This window comes from Phaethon aethereus (genome assembly GCF_964289735.1).
Source record: "Phaethon aethereus genome assembly, chromosome: 1".
NCBI classification, from domain to species: Eukaryota; Metazoa; Chordata; class Aves; order Phaethontiformes; family Phaethontidae; genus Phaethon; species Phaethon aethereus.
In genome coordinates, this window is record NC_138575.1 from 38,541,295 (window position 1) to 38,566,360 (window position 25,066).

The 25,066-nt window shown below is 42.6% G+C and overlaps 3 protein-coding genes across 4 annotated transcripts in view; 1 reads left to right on the top strand and 2 right to left on the bottom strand.

The window, feature by feature from the left end:
* Positions 1–1,092: 1,092 nt before the first annotated feature.
* On the bottom strand, positions 1,093–10,112 carry KICS2 (KICSTOR subunit 2; the record flags this gene model as incomplete). 2 transcript variants are annotated; one of them, XM_082000304.1, is made up of 3 exons in its annotated part: positions 1,093–2,726; positions 7,429–7,717; positions 10,037–10,112. In XM_082000304.1, the coding sequence occupies 3 exons, from the start codon at positions 10,110–10,112 to the stop codon at positions 1,910–1,912; spliced, it is 1,182 nt and encodes a 393-aa protein (XP_081856430.1). In that variant the 3' UTR covers positions 1,093–1,909. The 2 variants fall into 2 exon arrangements, with proteins under 2 accessions (XP_081856430.1, XP_081856429.1); XM_082000303.1 differs by having other exon boundaries at positions 9,878–10,112.
* A 1,788-nt stretch (positions 10,113–11,900) lies between these two features.
* On the bottom strand, positions 11,901–15,364 carry RPL18A (ribosomal protein L18a). The gene is made up of 5 exons (XM_081999314.1): positions 15,335–15,364; positions 14,716–14,895; positions 13,986–14,115; positions 12,464–12,573; positions 11,901–12,043 (listed from the first exon to the last, which is right to left on the bottom strand). Exons 1-5 carry the CDS (start codon positions 15,350–15,352, stop codon positions 11,951–11,953), a joined length of 531 nt encoding a protein of 176 aa, XP_081855440.1. The 5' UTR covers positions 15,353–15,364; the 3' UTR covers positions 11,901–11,950.
* Positions 15,365–20,680: 5,316 nt separating this feature from the next.
* The window catches only part of XPOT (exportin for tRNA), a gene marked incomplete at both ends in the record, with an annotated part of 29,134 nt that continues 24,748 nt past the window's right edge, over positions 20,681–25,066 (top strand). The window contains 3 exons of the mRNA XM_081996372.1: positions 20,681–20,740; positions 22,535–22,617; positions 23,754–23,810. Of these exons, the coding sequence (XP_081852498.1) occupies positions 20,681–20,740; positions 22,535–22,617; positions 23,754–23,810 (200 nt within the window). The remainder of the gene's footprint in view (positions 20,741–22,534; positions 22,618–23,753; positions 23,811–25,066) is intronic.

Sequence of the window (25,066 nt, forward strand, 5' to 3'; positions counted from 1 at the left end):
GGGGTGAGGAAGTCAATAGTACCATGTTACTACAAGGTCACTGTCCACAGAGGGAAGCACAAACTAAGTCTCTCAATACTGTCATGTGCAACTTTCTCTCAATACTGTCATGTGCAACTTTGTCCTGTTACAAGGGCAATTCAAGCTGCAAAGTGTTAACGCTGTTACGCCCTCCAGTTGCTGGTACATTTGCAAGTCCTGTTATTTTCCAATGGCAAAGAGCAGACTCTGAACTTTTGAGAGTGATAACTGCAGTCACACTAAGAGTGAGGTGAAAGGCAGTAGCACAGATATTCACAGTAGACTAACATATAATTACAGCAAAGCATGGAAGGCTCTATTTGGCACAAAAGTGGAAAGTCAGAGCTTATATTTTGAGAACAGAACATGCTTATGTGATTGTAAAGAAATCAGCACTTGCAGCAAGAAGCAAGACAAGTTTTCATAACCTTTTGTGGGACAGAAAGGGAATCGGTAAAAGCCACATCTGCAATGGTATATTTTATATTTCAGTGTTAACAGAAACAAAGATTTTGATTTAAACTCCCTTTTAGAACAAACCTGATGACATTATACCTTACACAGTGTCATCTAAGGATCTAACTTTACTACACTTACATACATGATACAGCAGACCCATATCAGTCCTCCTGAATTCCCATGAAAGTGCTTGCACAACTGCATAGTGAAGTCAGAAGAATCATGCAATATAAAGCTAGAAGTACAGCCAAATTGACTCTTTCATTGTATTTGGAAATATTGATTTCCAAAATAAAGCACTTTCAGGATAACTAGAAAACATATTGTTTTCCAAACCTGCAGCCTAGAAGCGGTGAAAGAGACATTTTAGAATGAGGTAAACATACTGCATAGGATATATATTTAAATCCAAATTCCAAAAGTGATTTGGCTTGTGAAATTACTTAAAACTGCACAGAAAGAAAAAACCTATATACTTATAAAAATTTGAAAACAAATCCAGGTTGACCCTAACAGCAAATTAGAAAATAACTCATTTACAAAGGGCACTTCCTACTGCCTTTTTTTTTTTTCTTCCTTCAAGTTAGCCAGACAAAAGCATGATTTGAAAAGAGCTTTGCTGCTTTTTCTATGGAGCTGTTCCTTCTACAACACCTGCTCGACCTCACCTTGTCTCCTTCAGTTAATCTGAGCCAACACTGGTGCTGGACACGCAATGCCACAACACTCCGGTAAATACTGGTCTTCCAGCCTGTGCTGCAGCTTTTCTTGCCCCAGCCTCCATTCTGGAGCAATGACAAAGCTTTATGACACAGGGTGTTCAGAATAGAGACTGGTGTTTAACAGAGAGTGTCAGAGACCTCAATTATTTTAAACCATTCGAAAACTAAGTTATAATTAACAATAGTGCCTTTTTTGACTCTCATATTTTTATTTAAAATGTGTCCTTGCAAGTTGACTTTTTTTAATATTCCCTTGTATAAATGTTTAGTTGCCGGAAATCATTCCTGTCAGGCAACACAGTTTTCTGAAAAGATAGTATCTTCCATCCTCACCACATTTTCAATAAACACTGTAGAAGACAGTCAACAATCAGACTAAGATAAAGTGCATATATTCCTTTCTGATGTAGGCAACAAAGTTGTGGACCGAAAAAATAAATCATACTGAAAATTGAAAACCACACAGAAAAAAAATCCTACTGTGGCCATGTAGCATCCCACTACTAGGTTGTCCCATTGAGCACTGCCCAAAAAATACTTTTCTTCAAGTGTCTGTTAGCTTAAAAAAAAAAAAAGAACTTATAACATTAAAAATAATGGTTCCTTTTTAATTAGACTCTGAGAATCATGAATTTATGTAATCCTTGAAAGCCACAGCTCCCCCAGGGCTGGCATACTGCCTTGACAACCTGTAAGTAGTTTGTATTTTACCCTTTGGATCCAGGCTTCAAGCTCGCAAAAGCTTTGGAGTTCTTAAGGGAATGTGAAATTTCATTGAGAAAAGAAATAAAATGATAGTCCCTTTCCGACTTCTTAGACTCAAAAATAACTACAATGGTAAAATGAGGTTCGGGACGAGTCAGAAAGTACGTGCTTTGGACTTTGTCATCATAGAAGTGAACAACCTTCTCCAAACTGTTGAGGTCAGAGGTTCTATCAGTCATAATCATGATCACATTGGGCCAGTGCATAACAGGCCTGTCGCTGGGCAGAGACACCACTGCAGGGTACTGATCCACTCCTTTGGGCGCTTCCCTGTAAGAATGGGGATGATGATAACCATGTCCCTGAAAACTCTCTGATCCACGATTGTCAAAAATTAAGGAAACATTGACGGCATCATACTTCCGGATGAAGCTGGAAATTTTCCCAAAGTAATCAGGATTTGTTTTAGCAGTCAAAGTTTTCATTTCAGATGCTGTTGTTTGTCGACTAAGGGCCTCATGAAAGTAAAAGCTAAACTTGGCAAGGAGAATGTTTTTGAGCTTCATCAGCCAGAGGAAGAGGTGTGGAGGTTGTACAGCCTTCTGAGACTGCCCTCCAAACAGATGTTTCTTGGTCTCTCGCTGCTTCTCAAAAATTTGGCCCCAAGTCTGTAGTTTGGTGTGAGCGCTGTGCAAGTTGACCAGGGATGGAAGGAACTTCCACTCTGAGATCTGAGCCTGAGCCTTTAAGAGATGTGCAAGCACATCTACTTCCAGCTGGAAACTGCTTTCAAGAGGACTGAGGATTGGATGATGAAATCTAGAAAACATAACATTAGTTAAGACATGAGAACGGCTGTATACAACAGTGAAATAATCAGACAGTATTTTTCAATTCACAGACAGAAGACCAAACATTGGAGTATAGTGTAAACCAAAAAATAGTCTTGTTAATTTAAAAACCAGTTATTTTAAAATAATTTTGGCAAATATTTTAATGAACATACACCACTTCACATTTAACAAAAACACCTGCCAGACATTTCTCTATCAAAGCAAGGGAGTTGTATTTGATCAGTTCAAGAACAATCACTGTTCATCTTGACCCATAAACTACTATAGCACAATTTCTCTTTAAGATCAAGTGGTTTTGTTCTAATTTAAAATTCCTTCTGGTGGTAAAATATGTCTTGATAGTTATGGAATGGCAGTAAGACATTAAGTTAAATCAAAGGAATTACATTACAAACTTGCTGTTTGTAGAGGGAAGCTATGAGGAAGCTGAGCTGAGCTTTTTTTTTTTTTTAAATTCACAATAAAATTGTGATGGAAAATTAGTCAATAGAATCATGATTAACTGTATTTACGAGTGAACCAGGTCTCAAACTTCAAACCTTGGTGTACTAAAAGTGGTGAAAGGGAAAAGCAGTTGGCAAGATTTCATCATATCACAATGAAGATGCTGTAACAACCAATTTCTCTCACTAAAAATTCAGGTCAAGATCAGCTCTCAATTTAACAGATGGTTAAAAAAACACCACCTCCTCTACCAGGTCAAAGTGCCACTGCACATCTTATTCACAAGAGTGATTCTACTATTAGAACAAATCTCGATGAAATGGAATTTTATAGATCCATTCTATAGCTTTCCCTTCTCACTTGATTTTTAATAAACATCAGGGAAAAAAAGACAGATCCAGCCTGCCTCCTTTCCCTTGATACTCAAATTACTTGTAAATTTACAACATCATCGATAAATACATACTTAATTCAAACGGCACAAAACTCTTCCTGTTACAGAAACTAAACACTTAACTTTAGAAAGAATGAGTCTTCAGAAAAGAGGAAGTGGCCTTTTTAGTAAATGTGTTCCCTAATAGGCATTTAGGACTCTTAAAGAGGTCTCCAACAAAGAACAACCAATAGTTCAAAGACAAGACTTCATGAGGTTTCCATTTAAAGATAGATTTATCCCCTCACTTCAGAAAAAATGTCCTGGGTCTTGTTATTGCTTTAAAACAAAGAAGTTTATAATGAATTCTTCCAACCTTTAACAGGTCATCTTCAGACAAGGTGAAAATGACTCCATTATTCCCCTCAGCTTCCAGGACACGATACATATAATCTATTTTGGAAATACTTGGTTCAAAACCAAAACACTTAATTTTGTTGTGGACCAGAAGAATGAGAGAGAATTTTAGGCTTTTCATCCCCTCTTTCTTCCTTATTTTTTCTTTTGACTTTCCATCAAGCTCTTGCCGAAACATTAATTCTTAGGCTTGTGAAAATTGTCTGACAATTTTATCACTGTTAAGCAACACTTTTTTTTTGACAGCCACAATACATGTCTTGCAAGGATTTCCTATTAAGATGCAAGTCTAAATTTATTTGAAGAAAATGAAATTACAAATATCATAAATCAGTTGAGGCACCACGTTCTGCAAACAGGCTAGGTTGGGTGACCAGCCACCTTCTGTACACAGTACATGTCACCAACCATCATCCCTGCTGTAGCAGGGATACAGCGATTACTGGCTACTTTGGTGGGCTGAGAAGTCCAGAGCACATTTACATTTCTTTGAACAAACAAGAGTTAATTAAAAGTTATATTCTGCTAACAGTCAGCATTATATAATTCCAATGGTTTTGGTATTCAGCAGAAAATGTTTTGTTGCCATGTATTAGAGGGCGGGGGGGGGGAATGCATTATACAACATTATTTGTTCCAGATAGTCCCATCAAGTGCACACTTAGCACAGTGGTTTCAACACATCTGCAGTCAGACCAAAAAGGTTATTCTTCAATTTTTAAAGTAATTTAAAAATTCATACTAATGCAGCACTGCCAAGTCTCCTGGATTAACACCATGATGTACGGCTTCCCACTTCTACTTTGCTTCATGGCTCATAGCTATTGCCATGTTTCACTGCACAGCAGGATTTGCTAAACTGTTTTAATCCAAAAATACACATCTCAGCTGAGAAGCTTGATACGGTTGCAGAGTAAACTAACAGGTTATGTACTCAGTATATCTGCTGTAATTAAGTTTCATAAGACAGAAATATCTGACTGAGTTCAGTATCACATAAAAGTCAGGTTTTTACAGTATTTCAATAACTTAGGAAGTTAAGAACTTAAAAACACATTGGAAAATTGATTTTTTCCCCAATCATTCTCAAAAGCAGAGGGATGCTAGAGTTTTGTTTTCCAGACTAGGAAAAAGCCTCATTTTTCTACAACTTTTTATTTCCTTCCATACATCACACATGCATACATGTATTTACAAAATGCTTACTAGATGAAAAACATTTAACATGTAAAAATAATTACATCAAAATAAGTTTACTAGTTACTTATTCACTTTATACTAAGCTTTTAAAGGATCCTGCTTCTGATGCTGTTTTAATTATTTCAGTTAAGATCCCACTCAAACTAACAGTTAAAAAATTCAGGAGAAGTTACTTCTCCATCTGTATTCTATAGAAAAACAGACACAAAAATGTCTCATATTGGCTGTGTACAAGTCAGCAATAAGTAGTAACAAAATAGCTTTAACTGTTCAAGAGTTAATGATTTTTCAGATACAATAATATGACTTGATTTTTTGACAGGCAATTAATTCTGTCATTCCTTTAGCAGCAAACAGTTACTTGCTCTATGTTATCTGAACAGCTACTTTTAGATGCAAAGGAAAGAAACCAAGGCCAGAATCTATCCACAGAACAGATGCCCTGTCTGGCCTTAGCACAGTTGGCTGAGAAAATGGCACACATCCTCAACTACAAGTGAGGAATATATTGACAGAGGGAAGAGACTGAGTAAGGATGAGTTTATTTGACCTTTCACCTGAGAAGGTCAAGAGACTCTAAAACAGAAATGCCTTCCAGCCAGCACACATCAGCATAACAGCCCCCAGAAAGTGATCTGAGATATGAAGAAACTAAAGGAAGGACTAAAGGAAGAGATTATCCCCACTTTTTTCAGAAACATCCTGTACGTGACTGGGGAGGACCACACGGCAGCTACTGAATTAGCTCTAACAGAGTCTTAGAATGTCTCCATCTTAGAGATTGCTCATTAACCCAAAGGAAGATCATCAGTTTTTTCCCAGGGAGACATGGCTTATTTTTTTAGAGGTTGTAATAATGCCTTAGAAGTACAGATGTGTCACTGAAATGTATTTAAATAGCACAATAAAACATTTTGTATGTAACAGTCTCCAGTCACTTCATCAAAGTATCAGGTTTGGTTTTCATAATTTTAACAGTGCTGTTGACTCAGGACATGCTCAGAACATAATGGCAATGGTTAGTATACAACGAAAAACAACTTTTCAAAAAAAACTTACCTCACTTTACTCTTTAATGTTTATTGCATCAAGGAAAAAACACGCAAGTTCATTTTTTATTGGACTAATAGCCCTGATATTATAAGGGTTCACAAACCAAGAACTGCAAAAAAGTCACTAGTAAGTTTATATAGACAAATTTTGATTTTAAAATAGCAAAATTACATAGTAATTTGCCTAAGTTATTCCCCCAAAAAATAAGGGAGTCAGCTGCAGCGTTTCGATTTGGAATGTCAGAAAGCAGTACTGAATTACTTTGATTTGTCATACATGTACACTTTAACAATTGTACCTGAAAAAAAAAAAAGACCTCAGAATATTCTCCCCAAATGTTATCTTAGACACTATTTCACTAACAAAGATTTTTAAAAAATTCAACTACATTTGAAAGTCAGCTTCCTACAATGGCTACCTTGTTTTGCTTTAAAATAAAAAGAGCTAGAATTTGAGTCTGTCAACAAGCATTCAGAAATTCTCTCTTTTTTACTGCCATCACTTTCAAGTCTCACATGTGTTAGATGTGAAATACCCACCCCAGAGTCATTTACAAACATCCTGGGATTCTTGTAACAGGAACTACTAGATCTTAACTTCAAGAAGCCATAAAGGCAGGGACCAAAGACTCAGAGGTGCTCCTACTGGCTCCAGTACGTCTCAAGAGAAGCAGTAAGAGCACCATGAAATCCTACTAGGTAGACCAGGTAGCTATAGTATAGCTTTTAGAATTAAGCAGACCTATAGTCTAGTCTAAAATTAAAATGGTCACACAAGTATCTGTTTTCTTTATATATCAATTTTACTGAAGTCCATATGGAATTAAGTCATTTACTCTCCACTCCCAATGAAAAGGTTCAAGAAACCTTACATCTTTCATAAGGAAAATGACGACTCCTCTTTGCTGAATATGAACACACATTATTAATTAAGGAATAGGGGGGATGGCTCCTAGAACATGATGAGCAGAAACACTCTCCCTTTTTTATTTTTCTTCTTCAGAGGAGTCATATTTTGAGACTTCATGCATCTGATGCTACTGACGAACATTCACGTCATGCATGAATTCACGCAAGGGGCTGTGCTGCTCAGCAAAGGACAGCAAAGTCTTTAGGCTTGCTTTGAACCTCAACATCATTTATTACGTCTGAGTAGTTACTGCCAGCAAATAAGCACTGACCTTGAGCTGTATTTCTTTAAGATGGATTCCAAAATGTTTACCAGTTCCTCAGAGTTAATGAACTTTTGGGTGCTGAGCGTGTACATTTTTTCATAGAAGTCAGCAATTTCCATCCGAGCCTGAACAAAAAAACAGAGCTGTTCAGACAGGTGAGAAAGCAGCTCTTCCAAGTGAGGAGCTGTTCCTCCTAGTGCATTGCGACCCGTCGCCACCACCTTCTTCAGCTCATTATGCAGAGATGTGTAGATGGTTCGGATGGAGTCCTTTCGGCTGAAGAATGACTGACCACCTGTTCAGATAAATATGGAGGTATTACCAAAATCCAGGGAGAGCAAAGATAGACAGCAATACTGGAAAATTTTATATAATCACACTTGTTTTTCCCTAGGTGTTCCTAAGTGTTGTTTGATCACAGTATTTTTTAAAAATCAAGAAACAAAATTCAGTGTACTGTTTTGCAAGTAACTGAATTACACATAGAATATCCTCAGAAGCGCTTCATGTAATTTCATGCAAGATACACATGTCCTAATTCATATTTCAGCAGCCAATGACAGCTGCAAAACTTCTTCAACTCCCTTACATCTGCCTTAGTTATGGTGTGACCCTTCAGAAGAGACTTCAGTTAAAAGTTAACTGTTATCTGTGGAAGTCAGAAGAATAAAGTCATCATGAAACTTTAGTAGTCTCCACTGCTGTTAATAACTCTAGATCTTTTCAAGATAATTCCCTAACAACACCTCTTCAAACACAAAGCACTCAAATTTGCAAAGCAACCTTTGAATGGGAACCACGTGACATTTGTGTGTACAAATGAAATGTTTCAAGTCCCTACACAATCTTAATATAAACCAGAATTCAAAGGGAAAACAATCATAGCTTATCTCAGTGAGACCACAGTGCAGGTTAATCTGTAACAAAAACGGAGGGGGGTGGGAAGCAGTCAGTGCTTCTCTCTACCTGCTCAATACTATGAAGAATTTAAAAGAAAAAAAGACCAAAGTAGAGGGTCAAAGTAAAAGATATTTACCTTTCATGCTACCAAAAGACTGTACAAAGGTACTACCCTTATTTCATAATTCCTATTTACAGACGGCCTTATGTGCCACTGTGGCACTCCAGAGCTGCAGTGAAGCAAGGATCACAAGGACTGAATCTGCAGAACTTTTAAAGAGATTTCAAATTTAGGTGCCACTTTGAAACTGCTTATAAATTTTGTAATCATGGATAGTCATCTTTTCACATCCATTTTACACATATAATGTTCAAAAGCTACTTTAGCAAATGGGGGCAGAAAAGCAGAGAATCGGTTATCGCAGAGAAACAGCTACCTTCCTAAACCAAGAGCTGCCCCCAGGTCATGGGCAGGGTGAAGAATCATCTATTGTGGTTGTTCATGAAGTATATAAACAAACAATACTTCGTCCCTTCTGCTGTCAATTCTGTCCTTCCTACAAGCACCAAATTCACTTTTTAAAGTCAGCCTTACAGATAGAGTTTTGTCTGTCAAGATCTTTTTATAAAATAGTTCCAAGTCACCACTTGAACAGCAAAGCAGAATTTTCTTGATGCTTTACTGCATTACACATCAGACTCATAGCCCTTGACGCATTTTCCATGCCAGTCTGCAGTTCAGAGAAAATAAGCAGCTTTGCCCAGAGGGCAATATGGTGACAGCTTGTCCAGTGCCAGTTTGGAAATTTTCTATTCATGTACTGAGAGAGAGAGAGAGAAGCAGCCAAGATTGTGGCCAAAACTTCCCAAGATCCTGCAGCATCTACATGAATAACAGTTTTTAGGAGGCTATCTCCATTCCTGAGTATTTACACATGTACTTACACATAAGCAACTCTAATATTAGGCCCTGGAACTGTGACATGAAGAAGCTTTAACCCTTGGGTTACCTCAATGAGCTCACCTTTGCCAGAATCTCAGCCAGAGCATCCCGGCACAAAAACACCTCTGGCTAAACGTTGGGAATGGCAGGCAGGTAGCCTACCAGCCAATAAAGAGATGTCTCTATTTGCAGAGCTGCTGTGCCACCTGCATGGTACCTGCACTCTTATTTATTCTTTAGGGGTCACCCAAATGGTACAGCCAATTTCTCACTGGGCCCACGGACACTCGCTTGACCCAGCACCTGTGTTTCAGACGCAGAGACACGCACCTCACCGAGGCCAGGGTCCTCGGGTACCTAGCACTATTCAACTACCGGCTGACAGATTACATCATAGTGCTACGGCGGCCGCCCGTTCCCTACCCGCCCTGCCGACACCCGCGGAGCTAAATCCGGGGCAGGCCGTGGGGCAGGCTCGGGCGCGCTGCGCTGCCCCCCCAGCAGTGACCGTGGGGGGGCCCGGAGAAGGACGGGGGAGTGGGGACCCGAGGGACGGGGGAGCGGAGAAGGATCCCTCCCCGCGGGGCGCGAGGGGCAGCGGCCGGGCGGTACCTAGCTTCTGGCCCAGGAAGGTCATGCTGTGGTAGGCCTTCTCGGCGGCGGCCAGGTGCGCCAGCCCGGCCAGCAGGGCCAGCCAACTGGCCCCCGCGCTCTTGTTGGCCTCCCGCTCCTTCTCCACATTGTCCTTAGCCTTGTCATAGGAGAATATGCCCAGGTGGGAGAAAAAGGTCTCCAGCACGGCCTGCTCCACCGGCACCGGCGCACCCAGCGGTATCGACTCCCCCATCCCGCCCGCCGCCGCCGCCGCCGCCGCCGCCGCCGCCGCCTCCTCCACAACTGCCGCTGCTTCCGGGTCCGGCGCCGTGGCCGCGTGAGGCAAGAAGCGCGCACCGCCTCTCCTCAGGCGCCTGCCCTTGTCACGTGACAAGAGAGGCGGGGAGGCGGGAGGTAGAGCTGGCTGGGGTCACGTGACGGGCGGGGGCCGCACTGCTCGTTTAACGGCGGAGCGGTTGCCACGCCATGAGCCGCTTGGCCTCGCCACGGCTATAAGCTCCGGTGTGTGCCTCACTCAGAGGCTCCGAAGCCAGAGGGCAAATAGAAAGCATCACAGCGGCGTTTGATGACCTGCCGACTGCTTGGCCAGTTCCATAACATGCGTTGATGTTTTCGGCTTGATGGCACTGGTTATTGTAATGGGCTCTCCTCTGCCCTGCTGTGTTGGTTTTTATGAAATTTAAATCTGAAGCCCAGCTCAAAGCTGGACATGAGCCAGCAACATGCACTCGCAGCCCAGAAGGCCAACAACATCCTGGGCTGCATCCAAAGCAGCGGGCCAGCAGGTCGAGGGAGGTGATTCTGCCCCTTTACTCTGTTCTGCATACTGCTCCCACCTGGCATACTGCATTCAGCTCTGGAGCCCTCAGCACAGGAAAGACATGGGCCTATTGGAGAGGGTCCAAAGGAGGGCCACAAAAATGATCAGAGGGATGGAACACCTCTCCTGTGAGAGGTGTTCTGTGAGGACAGGCTAAGAGAGTTGGAGTTGTTGAGCCTGGCAAGGCTCTGGGGAGACCTTCTTGCAGCCTTCCAGTACTTCAAAGGCGCTTTTAAGAATGATGGGGACACTTTTCAGCAGGGCCTGTTGCGATAGGACAAGGGGTAATGGTTTTAAACTAAAAGAAGGTAGATTTTGACTAGATACAAGGAAGAAATTTTTCACAATGAGGGTGATGAAACACTGGCACAGGTTGCACAAGAAGTGGCAGATGCCCCATCCCTGGTAACATTCCAGGTCAGGTTGGACAGGGCTCTGAGCAACCTGATCTAGTTGACGATGTCCCTCATTGCAGGGAGTTGGACTAAATGACCATTACAGGTCCCTTCCAACCCAAACTATTCTATGACTGCCTTTTCAATTAAGAAGTTTCAAAGTATTACAGGTGACCTTATTCCCACCCGTTGGCATTACCCTGGTGGGACTCCTACAGGACTCTCCAACTTGTCCAAACATTCTGTGTTTGGTTTCCTCTCCCTTGTGACTGGGAGATCGCGAATTGCTCAAATTAATCCCCTTTTTTCCAGATCATGTCTTAGATGGATTCATCATGGGGTCAATGAGGAGTGCATACATGAGTTAATTCAGAATGGTGCACAACATCCTTGAGGAGGTTCAGGTTAAAACTGTAAGTTTTGGCTTTAAATGCTTAAAACTTGAAGTAGCTTAACTAAACTTTATTCTTACAGCTGACAAGTTTGAGTTTTGCACACAGAAAACACTGCCTTCTTCCTGAATCCAACTATATTTACATAGCGTGCCTAAGGGACAAAATGAATGTAGGATTTTATAGCTGCTGAACAATAGCCTTACGCTGACCTGGAAAGCTGGTTTTTAAAATTTTGGTTTATTGATGGGATATTTTGGTAATTTAAGTCAGCACCTGAAACATTCACCCGTTCCAAGGCAATCATAGCTGTAAATAGTAGGCTGCCAATAGTTCACAGAAAATGAAGAGTAGCAAGGGAGACTCCTAGGTATCCAGGACACCGTTTACAAAAGACAACTGGGAATCAAAGGTTCAAATAAGACCTTTATTACAACACAGAGTTGATAGCACGTTTTTGTATTTAAAAGAAAGTATTTGGTCTCTTGGTGGTGAAACGTGGTTTGTGCTGGCGACGCAGAACTCTGTGTGGCAGAGGGAACTTGATTTTAGAATCCTGCAAAAAAAAAAATGTTTGTATTAATTGAGGTATTAGATGAACAACAGAAAATAGTTTGTAATAAGCAGCTAAGCTATATTAAACTGCTAACTGAGAAGTAATGCATCCACAGATTGCATATACTTCATAGGAGCTAACAGATGCCTTAGTCTTGCAACTCCTTTTGAAAGAAATGCCTGTTACAGGCAAGTTTTCTGCAACATAATACATATTTGGTTTAGTTTGCCTTTCTTTCAAACAGTTCTAGTATTAAAAGTCTTCATCATAACAGAACATAACTGCAAACCTATACATGCAGGTTTGGTTCCCTCCCAGTTTTTGCCAGCAAAGCCAACCTGTACCAGCCAAGAGAGCTCCCCTCTTCCAGTCCCATCTTAGACTAGGACCCACCAGCCACCACCCTGCTGCTTCACTTACATGGAACTGCTTGACTGCTGGCCTACGGCACTTGCTAGCAGCGATTTCCTCAACTTTCATGATCTGAATAGAGTGAGCACGGGCACGATGACGGGCTCCCATGTCGCGGTCTGTAACAAGAGAACTCATTAATACCATCTACAACTTTTAAAATTTCTGATCAACTCTACTTAATCACACTGGCTTTAGTATCTAAAGTGACAGCAGAAATATCACAGAAGGAACATGCAGCAGCAAGTTCTTCCTGGAGCTCATAACCAAACTCCTCCAAGAAAGTGCCACCTCAGTCTTCTTGCCTGATTTCAAGAAGGTACACACACAGAGAAGTAATCAACGTGGGACTACTTCATTTTTTTTGCACAAGAAAACTGTGATTCAACACTGAAATATGTTACTGGAAGGACTTGTGAATTTCCAAAAAATTTCCCTTCTAAAAGGAAGGTGCAAATAAAGGTAGGATCTGAGGTTATCTTTACTTTTCTTAAAATTGACAAGCGATAGAAACGTGAATTGATATTTCATCCACATAATTAGGCTTTCAGAACAGGACACCATTGGCACAAAGGCTACCTGAAAATTCCTCCCTCCCTTCAAATCATGATGTCCACAGCTAGTTCAACAAGATATGCCTGTAAGCACAATGGTATTTGAACAATGCTTCCCATGAAGATCTGACATACCTATTAAAAACTTACCTGTCAGAAGTATTCTTGAACATATCAGTTATTGTATCATGACAAATTAAGTTCTCAGACCTCTTAAGCAATCTTTCAGTATGTTAATTAACAGAAATTATTGTGAGTTAATGTAGAACCTTAAATTTCACTTTCAACAGCACTTCAGCTTTTGAAAGGCGACAAGATACATTTAATATTTGCACACATGACAAGAATATCATTATTAAGAATAATATTCTTTGGGTTTTTATGTGCATTCTGTAGCGTTTATAATACTTCTGGATTCACATCTCAGCTATACAGATGGTCTATCCCTCAAGTATTTCACATAACAGACTGGAATCAGGACAACCTTTAATTCTCCCTGAACTGAGGCAATGAGATCTTGGAGCAATACAGGGCGCTTTATTTTTTTTTTTTTTACTTGCTCTCCAAAGGACAGATGCTAGTATGTTCCACATGATATCTGAAATATTCTTTCCACAGGACTTGGGAAAATATACCCATTTTAAAACAATAAATACAGTGAAAGAAATATATACACCACCTAAAAGGCCATGAAACTCTCCGTCTGTATAGCAAAACTCATTACTATAATTGAAATGGGAATATTTTCAGCTTGAGAAACTCTTATAAAGAGTGGTACTGAGTAAGATACCACATACACCATATGGACCATATGGACATCTATGGACTTCTCCAGGAACTCCCCACTTTATTTTTCCAGTGTTCCAGTTATCTTGTCATGGATCAAGTCAGCATGCTTTATGCCCAGTTTAAGATTTACTCTTGTGCTTACATACTGGTCCTACCATTTTATACTTCGAGCAGTTACATGTACTTACAGCACTGAGTGACAGCACCAGCCGTGGTCAAATCCCTGTACTCCCTGTACATGTTGTGAGTTCCGCTACGAGAATCGTAGCGCAACCAAATACCAAAATTTTTTACCCGCAGAGGGGACTTCTCATACACCTGGAATTACAGAAGAACACAAAAGTAGTTAGAGGCAGTACATCATCAGCATTTTACAAGTTTAACAATAAATATTTTAGAACTCTAATGGAACTACTGCGTTAAGTTTTGTTGACAAAAACAACTATTTGCTCTCTTTCCTGACACCAACAGCTACATTCAAGTCTAGGTAATTCAGAGTGAAGAGTTTTCTTAATTCAGCAGGGAACAAAAAATATATGCAAGACTGCATCTCTAAAGAGCGTCCTTTAAGCATCGAGGTAGAGGAGTGTAAGCACACAAATACCTACTTTCCAAGGATTATGAGGGTCCAGATGATTCTTAAAAGGTGAATGAAGAAAGCATAAGAACCAGACAGCAGCACTGATTAGTAACACAGTTCATAACTCTGAAGTGCTGGGAAGTAAGTTTCGTTTTAGGTTACTGGATATATACTGCCAATTTGAAAAAAAACGAATTTGTCACTCAGCTTCACAGCAACTGAAAGATAAGTGAATTTCAACCTCACTCCCAATAATGGCACTTCATAGAAATTCTTTCTACATATCCAAGCTGGAATTCCTTACAAACCTCCCACGTCTTAGGTTTTTAATCCCGCACCTGACCACAGTACACAATCTCTCCAGAAGACTTCTTCATCTTCTTCAGCTGAGAAACGAAGTACCAGAACCGGGACTTGGCAACAACATGGTTCGGAGCGAAGATCCGCATGCGGTAGAGAGGAGGGGTAGTGCATTTCGGCGTGGGAAGGCATCGCCCGACCACCTTGTACTCCCGCAGCTGGAGGGAGACGAAAGACAGGCCGCCGGCAGCGTCAGCCCCTCCGCACCGCCGGCCCAGCCACCGCGGAGCCACCCCGCGCCAGCCTGACCCCGCCCCGTGGAAAGCCCCGCGGCCCCACGCATGAACAACGCGGCGAGAGTAGGCTAACCCCAGGGAAGGGGGAGAGACCACCGGGCCCAGGCGGATCGCCCCGACGTGCCGCCCGCCAACCACGGCCCCCCGCCCAGAAGCTGCACAGCCTCCTCACACGTCTGGCGAGAGCGGTGGCGCCGCCGCCATGTTGGCCGCTCGCCTCCCTCAAGGGCCAGGCAGGGCTGCTTGGGCGCGCAGAGGCCGCTGTCGAGCGCAGCTAGCCCGCGCCGCCGCCCTCCCAACCGTGGTCGCGGTCTCGATCCCAGTCCCGGCTGTGCCCCCCACGCCCCGGCCTATCACTCACAGTGCCTGACGCCTTCATGGTGCTGCCTCCTCCGCGGCCCGCAGGAAAGGAAAGGCCGCGTGCGCCGCCGCCTCCCGTCACCCGCCCGCCGGCAGCCCCGCCCCCGGCCGTCCTCTCCGCCCATTGGCTGGGAGGAGAGCGCCATTGGAGGAGGCAGCCGTCAGTCTCTGCTCGCGGCCGTTGGCACTGGGTTCCGGGCCGGCGCGGGCCGCGTGGCCTGGTCTGGGCCCGGCCAGCGGCGGGGTCAGCCCGGCGGTCCGCCAGGCCAGCCGCGTAAGAAGCTCGTCTTCCCCTGGGCACTGGAGCCAGCAGAGCCGCCGGCCCCTCTCCTCGTCACCGTGGCCGCGGACCCGCATGGTCCCGGTCGGAAGAGGCTCGGCTGTGTGTGACTCCATCACCCGCTTGTCCTGCTTGCGTTGCCGCGGAGGACGTGGCAAGGAGGCGTCAGGCGGAGGCAGCCGGCCTTGCGCTCCCCTCGGGGCGGTAGCCGGGCTCGGAGGGCTGCCGGAGGAACGTTTCTCACCCATGGTCCCCTGCGAGACCGGGGTTGCTGGCTACCGTGAGGTTGCCGCTGTGGATCCCCCTGCACCCTGTTTGATGGGCTCCTCTTTTTCCACGGCTGGTGCCGAGTACTTTCGCCTCTGTGCGCCATGAACTGGAGGCGGTTCTGCGGTGATGACGAGTCAAGGTGTCGGGCGCTGTGCACGTCGGTCTTATGGAAGCGGCACTGCCATAGCCGTAAGCTGCGGATGGTTTTTGCCTTGAAAGATACTGTAACAGCAACGCTGCTGTAACGATTTTGTAAATAGCTGCATCTTGTTGCTGCAGTTATTTGCATTGTCTTTTTTTTTCTTTTAAGTTATTGTACACACACGCACGTGTCTATCACGCAAACCCACCCGCGTACATTGCTGCGTTGCAGAACAGTTTGCGGAAGAGACAGTCTGACGTTGGCAGACATCCCATGCTGATGCTTTTGCAGCATGTGAGTCACCGAGTGGGTGACTCCGGTCGTGACTGCAGAGCTCGCACCAGCGGCGCCGTGCATGCAGCGGCCCAGCCAGCCCCGCCCCACCCCGCCTCGCTGCTTGCTGCTGACAAAGCACCATTTCCGCGTCCCGGAGGGAGTTTGCAGGGGGGAACGGGCCAGTCACTGTTTATTAAATCGGTGCAATTGGTTTTAGGGTGCGGCGGGGCGTTGATTGTAACGAGGAACAGCTCCGGCGGGAGGCTTGCAGCCATCCCGGCGGGGACCGAGGCGCCGGAGGGCCCGCCCGCGCGCCGCAGGGGGCGGGACTACCGCTCCCAAGGTGCCGCGGGGCCGGGGAGGTGGCACATCCCGGCGCGCCCTGCGGCTGGCTGCGTCGTCGGAGAGGGGAGGTGAGTGCAGCAGGCTGGGCCAGCGGCGAGGGCGCCGCGCGGCACGCTGGGAGTCGTAGTCCTGCGGCGCGGCAGCCCCGCCGCGGGCGGGCTGAGGGGCGGGGACAGCTTTCCTTCCCGGAGGCCGCTCCGCACGCGCGAGGGCTGCGGCACCTCCCCTGGGCGTCCTCCTCCTGCCGCCGCCAGCCGAGGCGGCGCGGCCTGGCTCGGCCCGCTCCCTATGCTCGTGGCGGCTGCGGAGCTGTGGGGGTGGCAGCTGGCAGAGCCGCCGCGATGGAGTGACCGGGAAGGTAACGGCGGGGTGGACGGGGACGGAACACGCTGTGCGCGTGATTCAGCCCGGCGGCGGGGGCTGGGCCTCAGCGGCGGGGAAGGGGCGGTGTGGGCGCCCGCGGGCGTCGCCGCTGAGCTGGCGGCGATGGGGTCCCTCGAGTCACCCGGCCGGTTTCAGTCAGCCTGGCGCCGCCTCCTCCGCGGCCGTGAGGCGCTCAGGGGAGCGGAGGGGAGAGGCCGCAGCCTCCCCGCCCGGCCAGCGCTGCTGCGGGGGAGCGGGGGCTGCCGCGGTCGGCCGGTCCCCGCCGGGTCGGCCCTCCGTGAGCCGTGGGGGCTGGGGCTGCGTGCGTGCGGCCGTGAAAAGTACCGGGATTTTTTTCCCTCTTCCACTGTAAGCTGTAGTTTGCGGTGCGGTTATATTCGCGTGCTGCGGAAGCTGCTTCGGTGGCCGTCCTCCGTTATGGCTCCGGTGGGGGAAGGAAGTACCCGTGAGCTCGTAGACTGCAACGTGAGGGGAGGGACCTCCCCCACACCTCCATATTCCGCTGCTCTCGGCCCGCCTCAGCACGGTGCTGCCCCGCCGCCCCGGCGCGGGAGGAGTGCTTTGTCACTCCGCAGCGGCCCCGGGAAGGGGCTGAAGGGGTTAAGTTGCAGCCTCGGTGTCTTCGCGGCGGGGTGGGAAAGCCCGGTCACCCTCCTCGGCTGGGCGGCGGAGCCGGGCGGTGGCGTGGGCTTGGCAGCGGGGGGAGGCTGGGCTCTCACCAAGTCTCGGGGAGGCGGAGGGCGACACACAGGAAGGCCTTACTCCTCACAGGGAATTCCTGGCCGGTCAGAATATTCCTGAAATGAAGACCTAATATGTTACTTCCAGAAAGAAAAAAACTCTACTCCAGTTGAAAAGTTCTCGAAGCAGCTGTGGTTACACAGCTGATCATTTTAACTGTATGTTAGGTCAGTGTAAAGGCTCTAGATCCTAAGAGTCTGTAAATGTGCTTGAGACTTGCAGCAAGCAAAAACGGAGATCAGAAAAGAATGTGGAAGATGATCTTTTACTGTCTTCATTTTATTAGAGAGAAAAGTAGAAAGAATTAAAATGAAGTATGTCACTGGCTCGCTGTGTGCTCTCACAATCTTGTAAATACCTAAAATGAATCCTGCAAATGAGATATTCTTTAATTACTAATTGTTCCAGTGGTTAGCATCTGTAGTTAAAATGCTCTGAACTCTTTCATTATTAAGCCATATCTGGACCCAAGTTGCACACCTTTAACCATGTTAATATTGTTAAACTGAGCAGTCTAACCCTTGAAGTGTGACTACGTGTTTTTTTCCCTGCTTTCCTGTATGAAAGCAGTCTCTACTATCAAATGCATTTCTAAGTATTTAAGATGTGAAAGGGAGTAAACTATCCCGATGAGAGATTCATGTACCTCTATGAGTTCACTGCGCCCTCCTAATTACAGTAAGATCAGTTTGCCACCCAATATAGTGTACTGCTTAACAAAAAAAGTGTTTCCATGTAAATAAGAGTACTTTCTACATAGCTGCATATTAGCTATTAATGTTACTGATTATTTTTATAAATAAAACTTGCTTTAATGACATACTTGATATTACAGCTGAGTATATCTTGGAATGGATTTTGTGGACTGTAAGTACTGTTAGAATTGCAGTTTGATTTTTGCTTTTGAAGTGTAACTGGCTGGTAAAATAGATTTGTGGTAGAAAAGCTACCTGCTTAACTAAAACCATATAGCATGAGAAGCTATTTTGTTAGCTTGCTCAAAAGGCTAATTCAAATAGTCTATCTCATTAATTGTTGTCTTAGAGTTGGCTAGTCAAGCTGAAACCCTTAGAAAGGATATATGGTAGCAGATGAGATTTTAAATACGTTCTTGCAGTATATACAAAATTAGTAGAACAGGTTGGCATTGATGTTAGCTAGACAAGTTAAGAGAATACATGTTTGAGCCAGGTTATTTTTAATAGCAAAACTTGTCACCCAGGTGTAGAAGATTACTACCTTTTGGGCAGATAATGTAGTGATATCAGCAGAAAAATGCCCAAAATATGCTTCTGTATATGAAATAGCTTTGCTTGTATAAATCTGGAGCAGACCCTAATCGAAAGATGCTGAAGGAAGAAAAAAAAAAAACAAAACCCAACATCAAAAAACCTCCACCATATTATCCCCACAGCATTTTACCTTTATTTTAAGCAGGCTGTTTGGGATGTTGATTATGGAGAAAACAAGCTGGGGGCAGGGGATGCAGAGGGAGAAGACTCAGCAGAGCAACTAATCCCTGAAGGTTTTGACCCTGAGCGGGATTGCTCTGTGTCGTAAGGCAGTGTGTGAGGCTTGTTTTGCCACGAGTCATCGCTTTGTTCCAGACTTTCTGGTTTCTATACTGCCACAACCTGTAATTTTTTTTTGATATGAACTCAATTTTACTTAGTAAATTGCTTTTCATGATGCATTTTATTATAGTGTGTTCTGTAATGAGTTGTATAGAATTGTCTGTTACCATGTTAAATTTTGGGCTCTCCTTTTCAGGCATGGTTGCTGTCAGTTGTCACTGTGCCACCTTTCTTCCAGTGGGGGAGGGTGAACAGTTGAGCGTGCACAAGACACGCGATACTAAGGAATCAGAAGTTCTACCTATAGGCATGCAGGCAGCTTCAAACCACATCTCCTTTGTATTTCATCTCTCCCTCTTGTCTATCTTCCTTTCCCCCACCTCCTACATACTTATGTAACAAAACCTTACTTCAGGCCTAATTAACTATGTTACCATGGGAGGATAGATGGATTTTTGTCCCCTCTTGCTGTTTAATAGCATCCTAATATTTGACAAAGTTTTTTTTTTTGTTTAATCCACTGTGTTTCACCAGAGCATTGCAGAACAGCATGTAGAGGAGCATCGTCTTTAAAACATTTGTCTAGCTTGCTTGTTAATTTTACACTGAATTTTCTAAATAAAAATCTTTGCTAGTAAATCAGCACCCATTAGTAGGAACAGAAGACGTTGTTAACAACTCAGTATGATGTATTTTGTGGTTTGCATTTCTCTTGTGTTGCTTTCTTTAGAAGAAAGACCTCCTAATGGCTTTGTCCCCCCTCAGGGGAAATACTTCATAAATGGGTTTATGAAGCATCTTAACAATATTAGAGATGAGTAGAGATTTTTTTGTTGTTGTTGTGAAGTTTGTGGTGGGAAAAAATCCAGCGGCCTATCACTTAAGTAGCAGATTTATGCTTATGTCATACCTTGCTGAAACCTTCTCTGCATGCTTGAAATTTTACTTCAAGCCTTTCGGTTGAATACTACACATCATGCCACTTCTCTGTTAATTAAGATGATGTTAGCTCTTTTCAAGAGAACTGAAATATATACACACTTCAAATTTTCCAAGTGCAATAAGAAGTTTAGTGCTATTAAAAGTTGATTAAGGGACTTACAGATATCAGCATTCTATCAGAGGTGTGCGCATTCCTGTTTTGGTGGAGTACGTACTATGTGTTTGAGGTTTGTCGGCAAACTTCTGTGGCTGTTGCTGTCCTGTTTTTAATTTTTGTTGTTCTGCTGAGCAAATAAAGTTTCTCATTCTCTATTTGCAGATGATCGTAGTTTCCCCTCTAAAAGAAGTGGGAAAACCAGTTAGGAGTAGGAAACAAAGACTATAGCAATAGAGATGGATGAACAAGCCCTTTTAGGGCTGAACCCAAATGCTGATGCAGACTTCAGACAAAGAGTATGTAATTAACTTGCTTATCTCTCTAATAATTGGGGGTGCTATTTCAGCGCAAAAGTCTCATTTTCTTGTGCGGGTTTTGGGGTTTTTTTGGTTAACCGATACTTAGGGTTCATGGCAACAAGTACAAAACAAAGTCATGTTGCAAGCATGTAAGCTGAACGTTGTATGCCACCAGTTTTGTGAAATAACACTTAATGTGCATAGAATTTATTTTCCGGGGTTCTGACTTTTTCAGTCCTTTCAATTCTTTGTACTTGTTGCTCAGCTCCTTGCATAGGTTCCTCTAGAATGAAAAGGAGCCACTGGAAACGATGAGTTGCTTGCAGTTGCCCTTTTAAATCTTGGATGTGTTTTTTTATTTTAATGGATTTTAATGAAATGTGTGTTTTTAACTGTAGTGAAGCTTGTATTAGCATAAACTAGGTTAAGAAAGTAATCATGGTATGTGGGTTGCAATTGCTTCATAAGAGAGATGCTCCTGTGGAAAGACATTACAATTTATATAACTATTTAATAAGTAAATATTTCTGCTTACTGATTTGGTTATCAAGTTGATTCAACTGTCTACAAGATAATCTCTAGTAAAATCTTTCAGAAATTAGGATGTTAATACCTTGGCTTTGTCTTAATAAAAGAAATCCTGGAATGTATAAAAAAAGTTAAAAATATTGTTCGATGCAGCCTAGTATTGCTAAGCAGTCTGTTCAATATGTTGATTCTGGGTATTTGTCCTTTTTGAAAGGATGGATATAGCTAATCTTCAGTGTTCTGTTAATAGAATATAACTGTAAAATTTGAAGCTTAAAGATTTATTTACCCTTGAATTATGCAGTCTGCCTAATTTTGAAATATTTTTATAGTAAAAGGTGACTAACCCTTTCACTAATTGTGTAAGATGTAACATATAAGGAAGTATCAAACTATTTGTAGTAAAACTGTTCAGTATAAGAAAACTATCTACAGGAAGTGAATTCTTGTTTTAACAACTTATTGCAACTCACCAAATAATTACTTTGAGAAATCAGTTTGGTGAATGGAAACAATTATGAACAAAACACACACACACACCCTGGTAATACATGCATTCATAGAATTGAAATAATGTTGTTAATCTAATCTCTGTTTTAGAAGTTACTTTACTGTCTTGTGTAACAGGCCACACTAAATCTTAAAGCAATTAGATGAAGTTAACTGTTGTCAAAAGCTATTTAGAAGTTCTGATAAGCAACTTGATTATCTAAAATTTGGTAGAAGTGTTTCCAGTTGCTGTAATAGGTTCATAAACCAACAGTTGTTGGGTGATCAGTGTTTGAATGTTTCTTGAGCTTGAGGTGTGAAATACAGCCGAAGTGGTGCAAGAAAAGTAGTGAGTTGTCTTCAGTGAAAAATCTAAATCACTTCCTCTTTAGAATTTGTGGAAGGAATTTTAACTTGGATTATGAACTTCCACCTAAATGGAAAGGCCCTGAGCAATTTCCTCTAGTCAAGGAAGGTTCCTCAGGGTCTGTCACCCCAGGTCCTTTCTAACCTCAACATTTCTGGTTCTGTGACTTCTATATACAAGGAACAAAAGTCTTTGCATTGAATGTAAAGTGGAAATGGGTGCCTATGATACTACTAGCATTTGAAGCAACACGTGTTATGGTAGTTAGGAAACCATATGAATACTTGGACGTATCAAAATACTGTTTGGGTTTTTTTTGAAGGAGAGCTGTTTAAATGTGAATGAGATGTCTTGCTGGTGTGGTATGTTTGGGTTTTTTTTAATAAAAATTACTTGGGTGTTTGCAGGCACTAGCTTACTTTGAGCAGCTGAAGATATCTCAGGATGCTTGGCAAGTCTGCGCAGAAGCGTTAGCTCAGAGTATATACAGGTAATGCAGATAAGAATCATTGCTTATTTTCCTTATTAATATGTTTGGGTCTGGTTTTAGCTTTACAGCATAATAGGAAAACTGTAAATTGCTAAAAGTCAATATGGTCTTCATACTATTTTTAGTATCGTAGTTGATCTGTGGCTTCTGTATAATGCCTTTCAAGGAAGACCAATATATAAATAAAACTTTTATTAATTTAATAGTCTAAAGACTGTTGCTTTATGAAATCCAGGGAAAAAGAATGAGTTATAGTGCTGTATTTTGTGTATGAGTGCTGAAAATTTCCCATTGTGAGACTATAGGTTTCGTATGTATTAATCTCAGAAATAGTTCTTGCACCTCTTCTATGAAGAAGACTGCATTTTTCAAGATGAAAAGAGTGTGTAGTCACCACTATTTTTGCACAAAGTTGTATATTTGGATCTGAAATACTAGGTTGTTGCTGTATCACAGAATAATTCAGGCTGGAAGGAAACTGAGAGATGTTTATCTCCTGAATAACAACAGTGATTTATAGTGAATGCTTTTTTTGTAGATGATTTATCAAAACTTCTGACTCCAACAGAGTATGCAGTAATTAACAAAGCCACACAAGATTTGAGAATGGCATTTTATAATCTTTACCAAAATACATTGATTGTTACAATTTTTAGATAAGCTAAAAAACTCATGTAGATTATATAGCATGTGGAATGTCCCTTCCTAATCTGTACCTCAGTTTGTCTTTAGCTTTGCTCTTTAAGACACAATGTACAACTTGCTCTTAGTGTACTAATGGACCCCGAAAGTATTATTGAAGCCTGACAGATTTTTATAAAGGCAGGATACAATAGGTATTGTAGTTTTGTATGTACAACACTGAAATCAAAGCACAACAAATTGGTGTCTATAGAAAAAAAGATTATAATATCAAACATAAATATTAGTTTAACAGTTGCTCATTTTTACCAAATGTACTGCTCAAGTATTTGTCATTTTTGCTTTGAAATAATAGCAATAGTGTTTTTCTCTGGTGCACAGTAATCCTTGATTTGTGAAAGAAATGACTTGGTTGTAATATTTGAGGAACTTTTTTCTTCCCAGAGAAGTGTACCATGTTGCCACCAGTAACAGATTTTTGTTTTCTTTTGTAGTGATGATCACATCAAGTTCTTTTGCTTTCAAGTTCTGGAACATCAGATTAAGTTCAAGTGAGTAATCTTTCTTGACACCAGCCATATACATCCATTTAATTTTCCCTTTTTATTTGGCTTGCAAAGAAACTTAAAATGGTATCTGTCATCTCGGTGTGGTTGATGAGGTGTCTTTAATCCAGTCCACAGGACTTTCTTGTATTTCCTCATCTTTTCCTGGGAGAGGAGTAGTTCAGTTTTGAGCAGCGTGCTCTACTTAGCTAGTCTGATACCTCTGTATGTCGCAACATAGACATAGTTACTAAGGATTGCTTGAAGTGTACTTAGCCATTCTGTTCTGGAGAGTCAAGCCTTACTCTGAACTGTCACTGATTTTTGCAGAAAAGAGTACTGCAAGCAGCAACCTTGCTCAGTACTGAGTCCTGGACTTCAGCCAAAGCCCTATTCATTCAATAACCGTGGCAGAGATTTGAAGAGAAAGTAGTCTTTTCACGAAGTGGTGTTTTCATAGAATCATAATTTTAGGAAAAAGTACTTTGAAATAATACAAGTTTCATTGCATGGAACTCTATTTTTTTTTTTCCACACTTCAGGCTCCTTTGGTCTGGACTTGAACATCGTGGCAGAGGTATCTGCCTCTTGGAATATTATTGTGATTGGTTGCAGTACACTGAACATGTGGGTCAGGCTTTAGATAGGACTAAGATGTATTTTGTGATCGATTTTTCACAATTATGTATCAGCAAAAATTAAAGACTTAATTTTCTGTGTTTTTATTTATCTTTATTTTACTTCATTGTCCATCTTCCCTACTTGTTCCACACCTGCCACCTGCTTCCTGCAGTATGTTTTCTCTTGTTTTCCTGTTTCTTATTCTCTGAGTGTTTTCAGTGGGGTTGCTTTTTTCTTCTCCATAATTAATAGTAACTTGTGACAGGAATGCTGGAGTCACATTCAGCAGTCCTTCTTGTTAAGGACTGTACCAAACCTATAGCTGGCTCTATTGCAAGGAGAGTGTTCTCAGCTTAGCTAGTCCTGGGAAGGAACATGTTGTGTGGGTAGTATTTGAGGTGGACTGGGTATAATGCCAAATTTTGCCAAGACTGTATGTATGACATAAAGCAGAATTACTTGTTTGCTTTTTTGTTTTAACATGTGTCTGATAATAAATGTGCTGTAGGTCAGATCAGTGAAGGACTTCCTCACTATTGACAGTCATCAATGTGTAGTAAACAAGTTTGAGCATATACAGATGTCTCTTCCTTCTCCCCATGGATGATGGCCGAATGTGCATTTTTATTGGGGTTATAAGT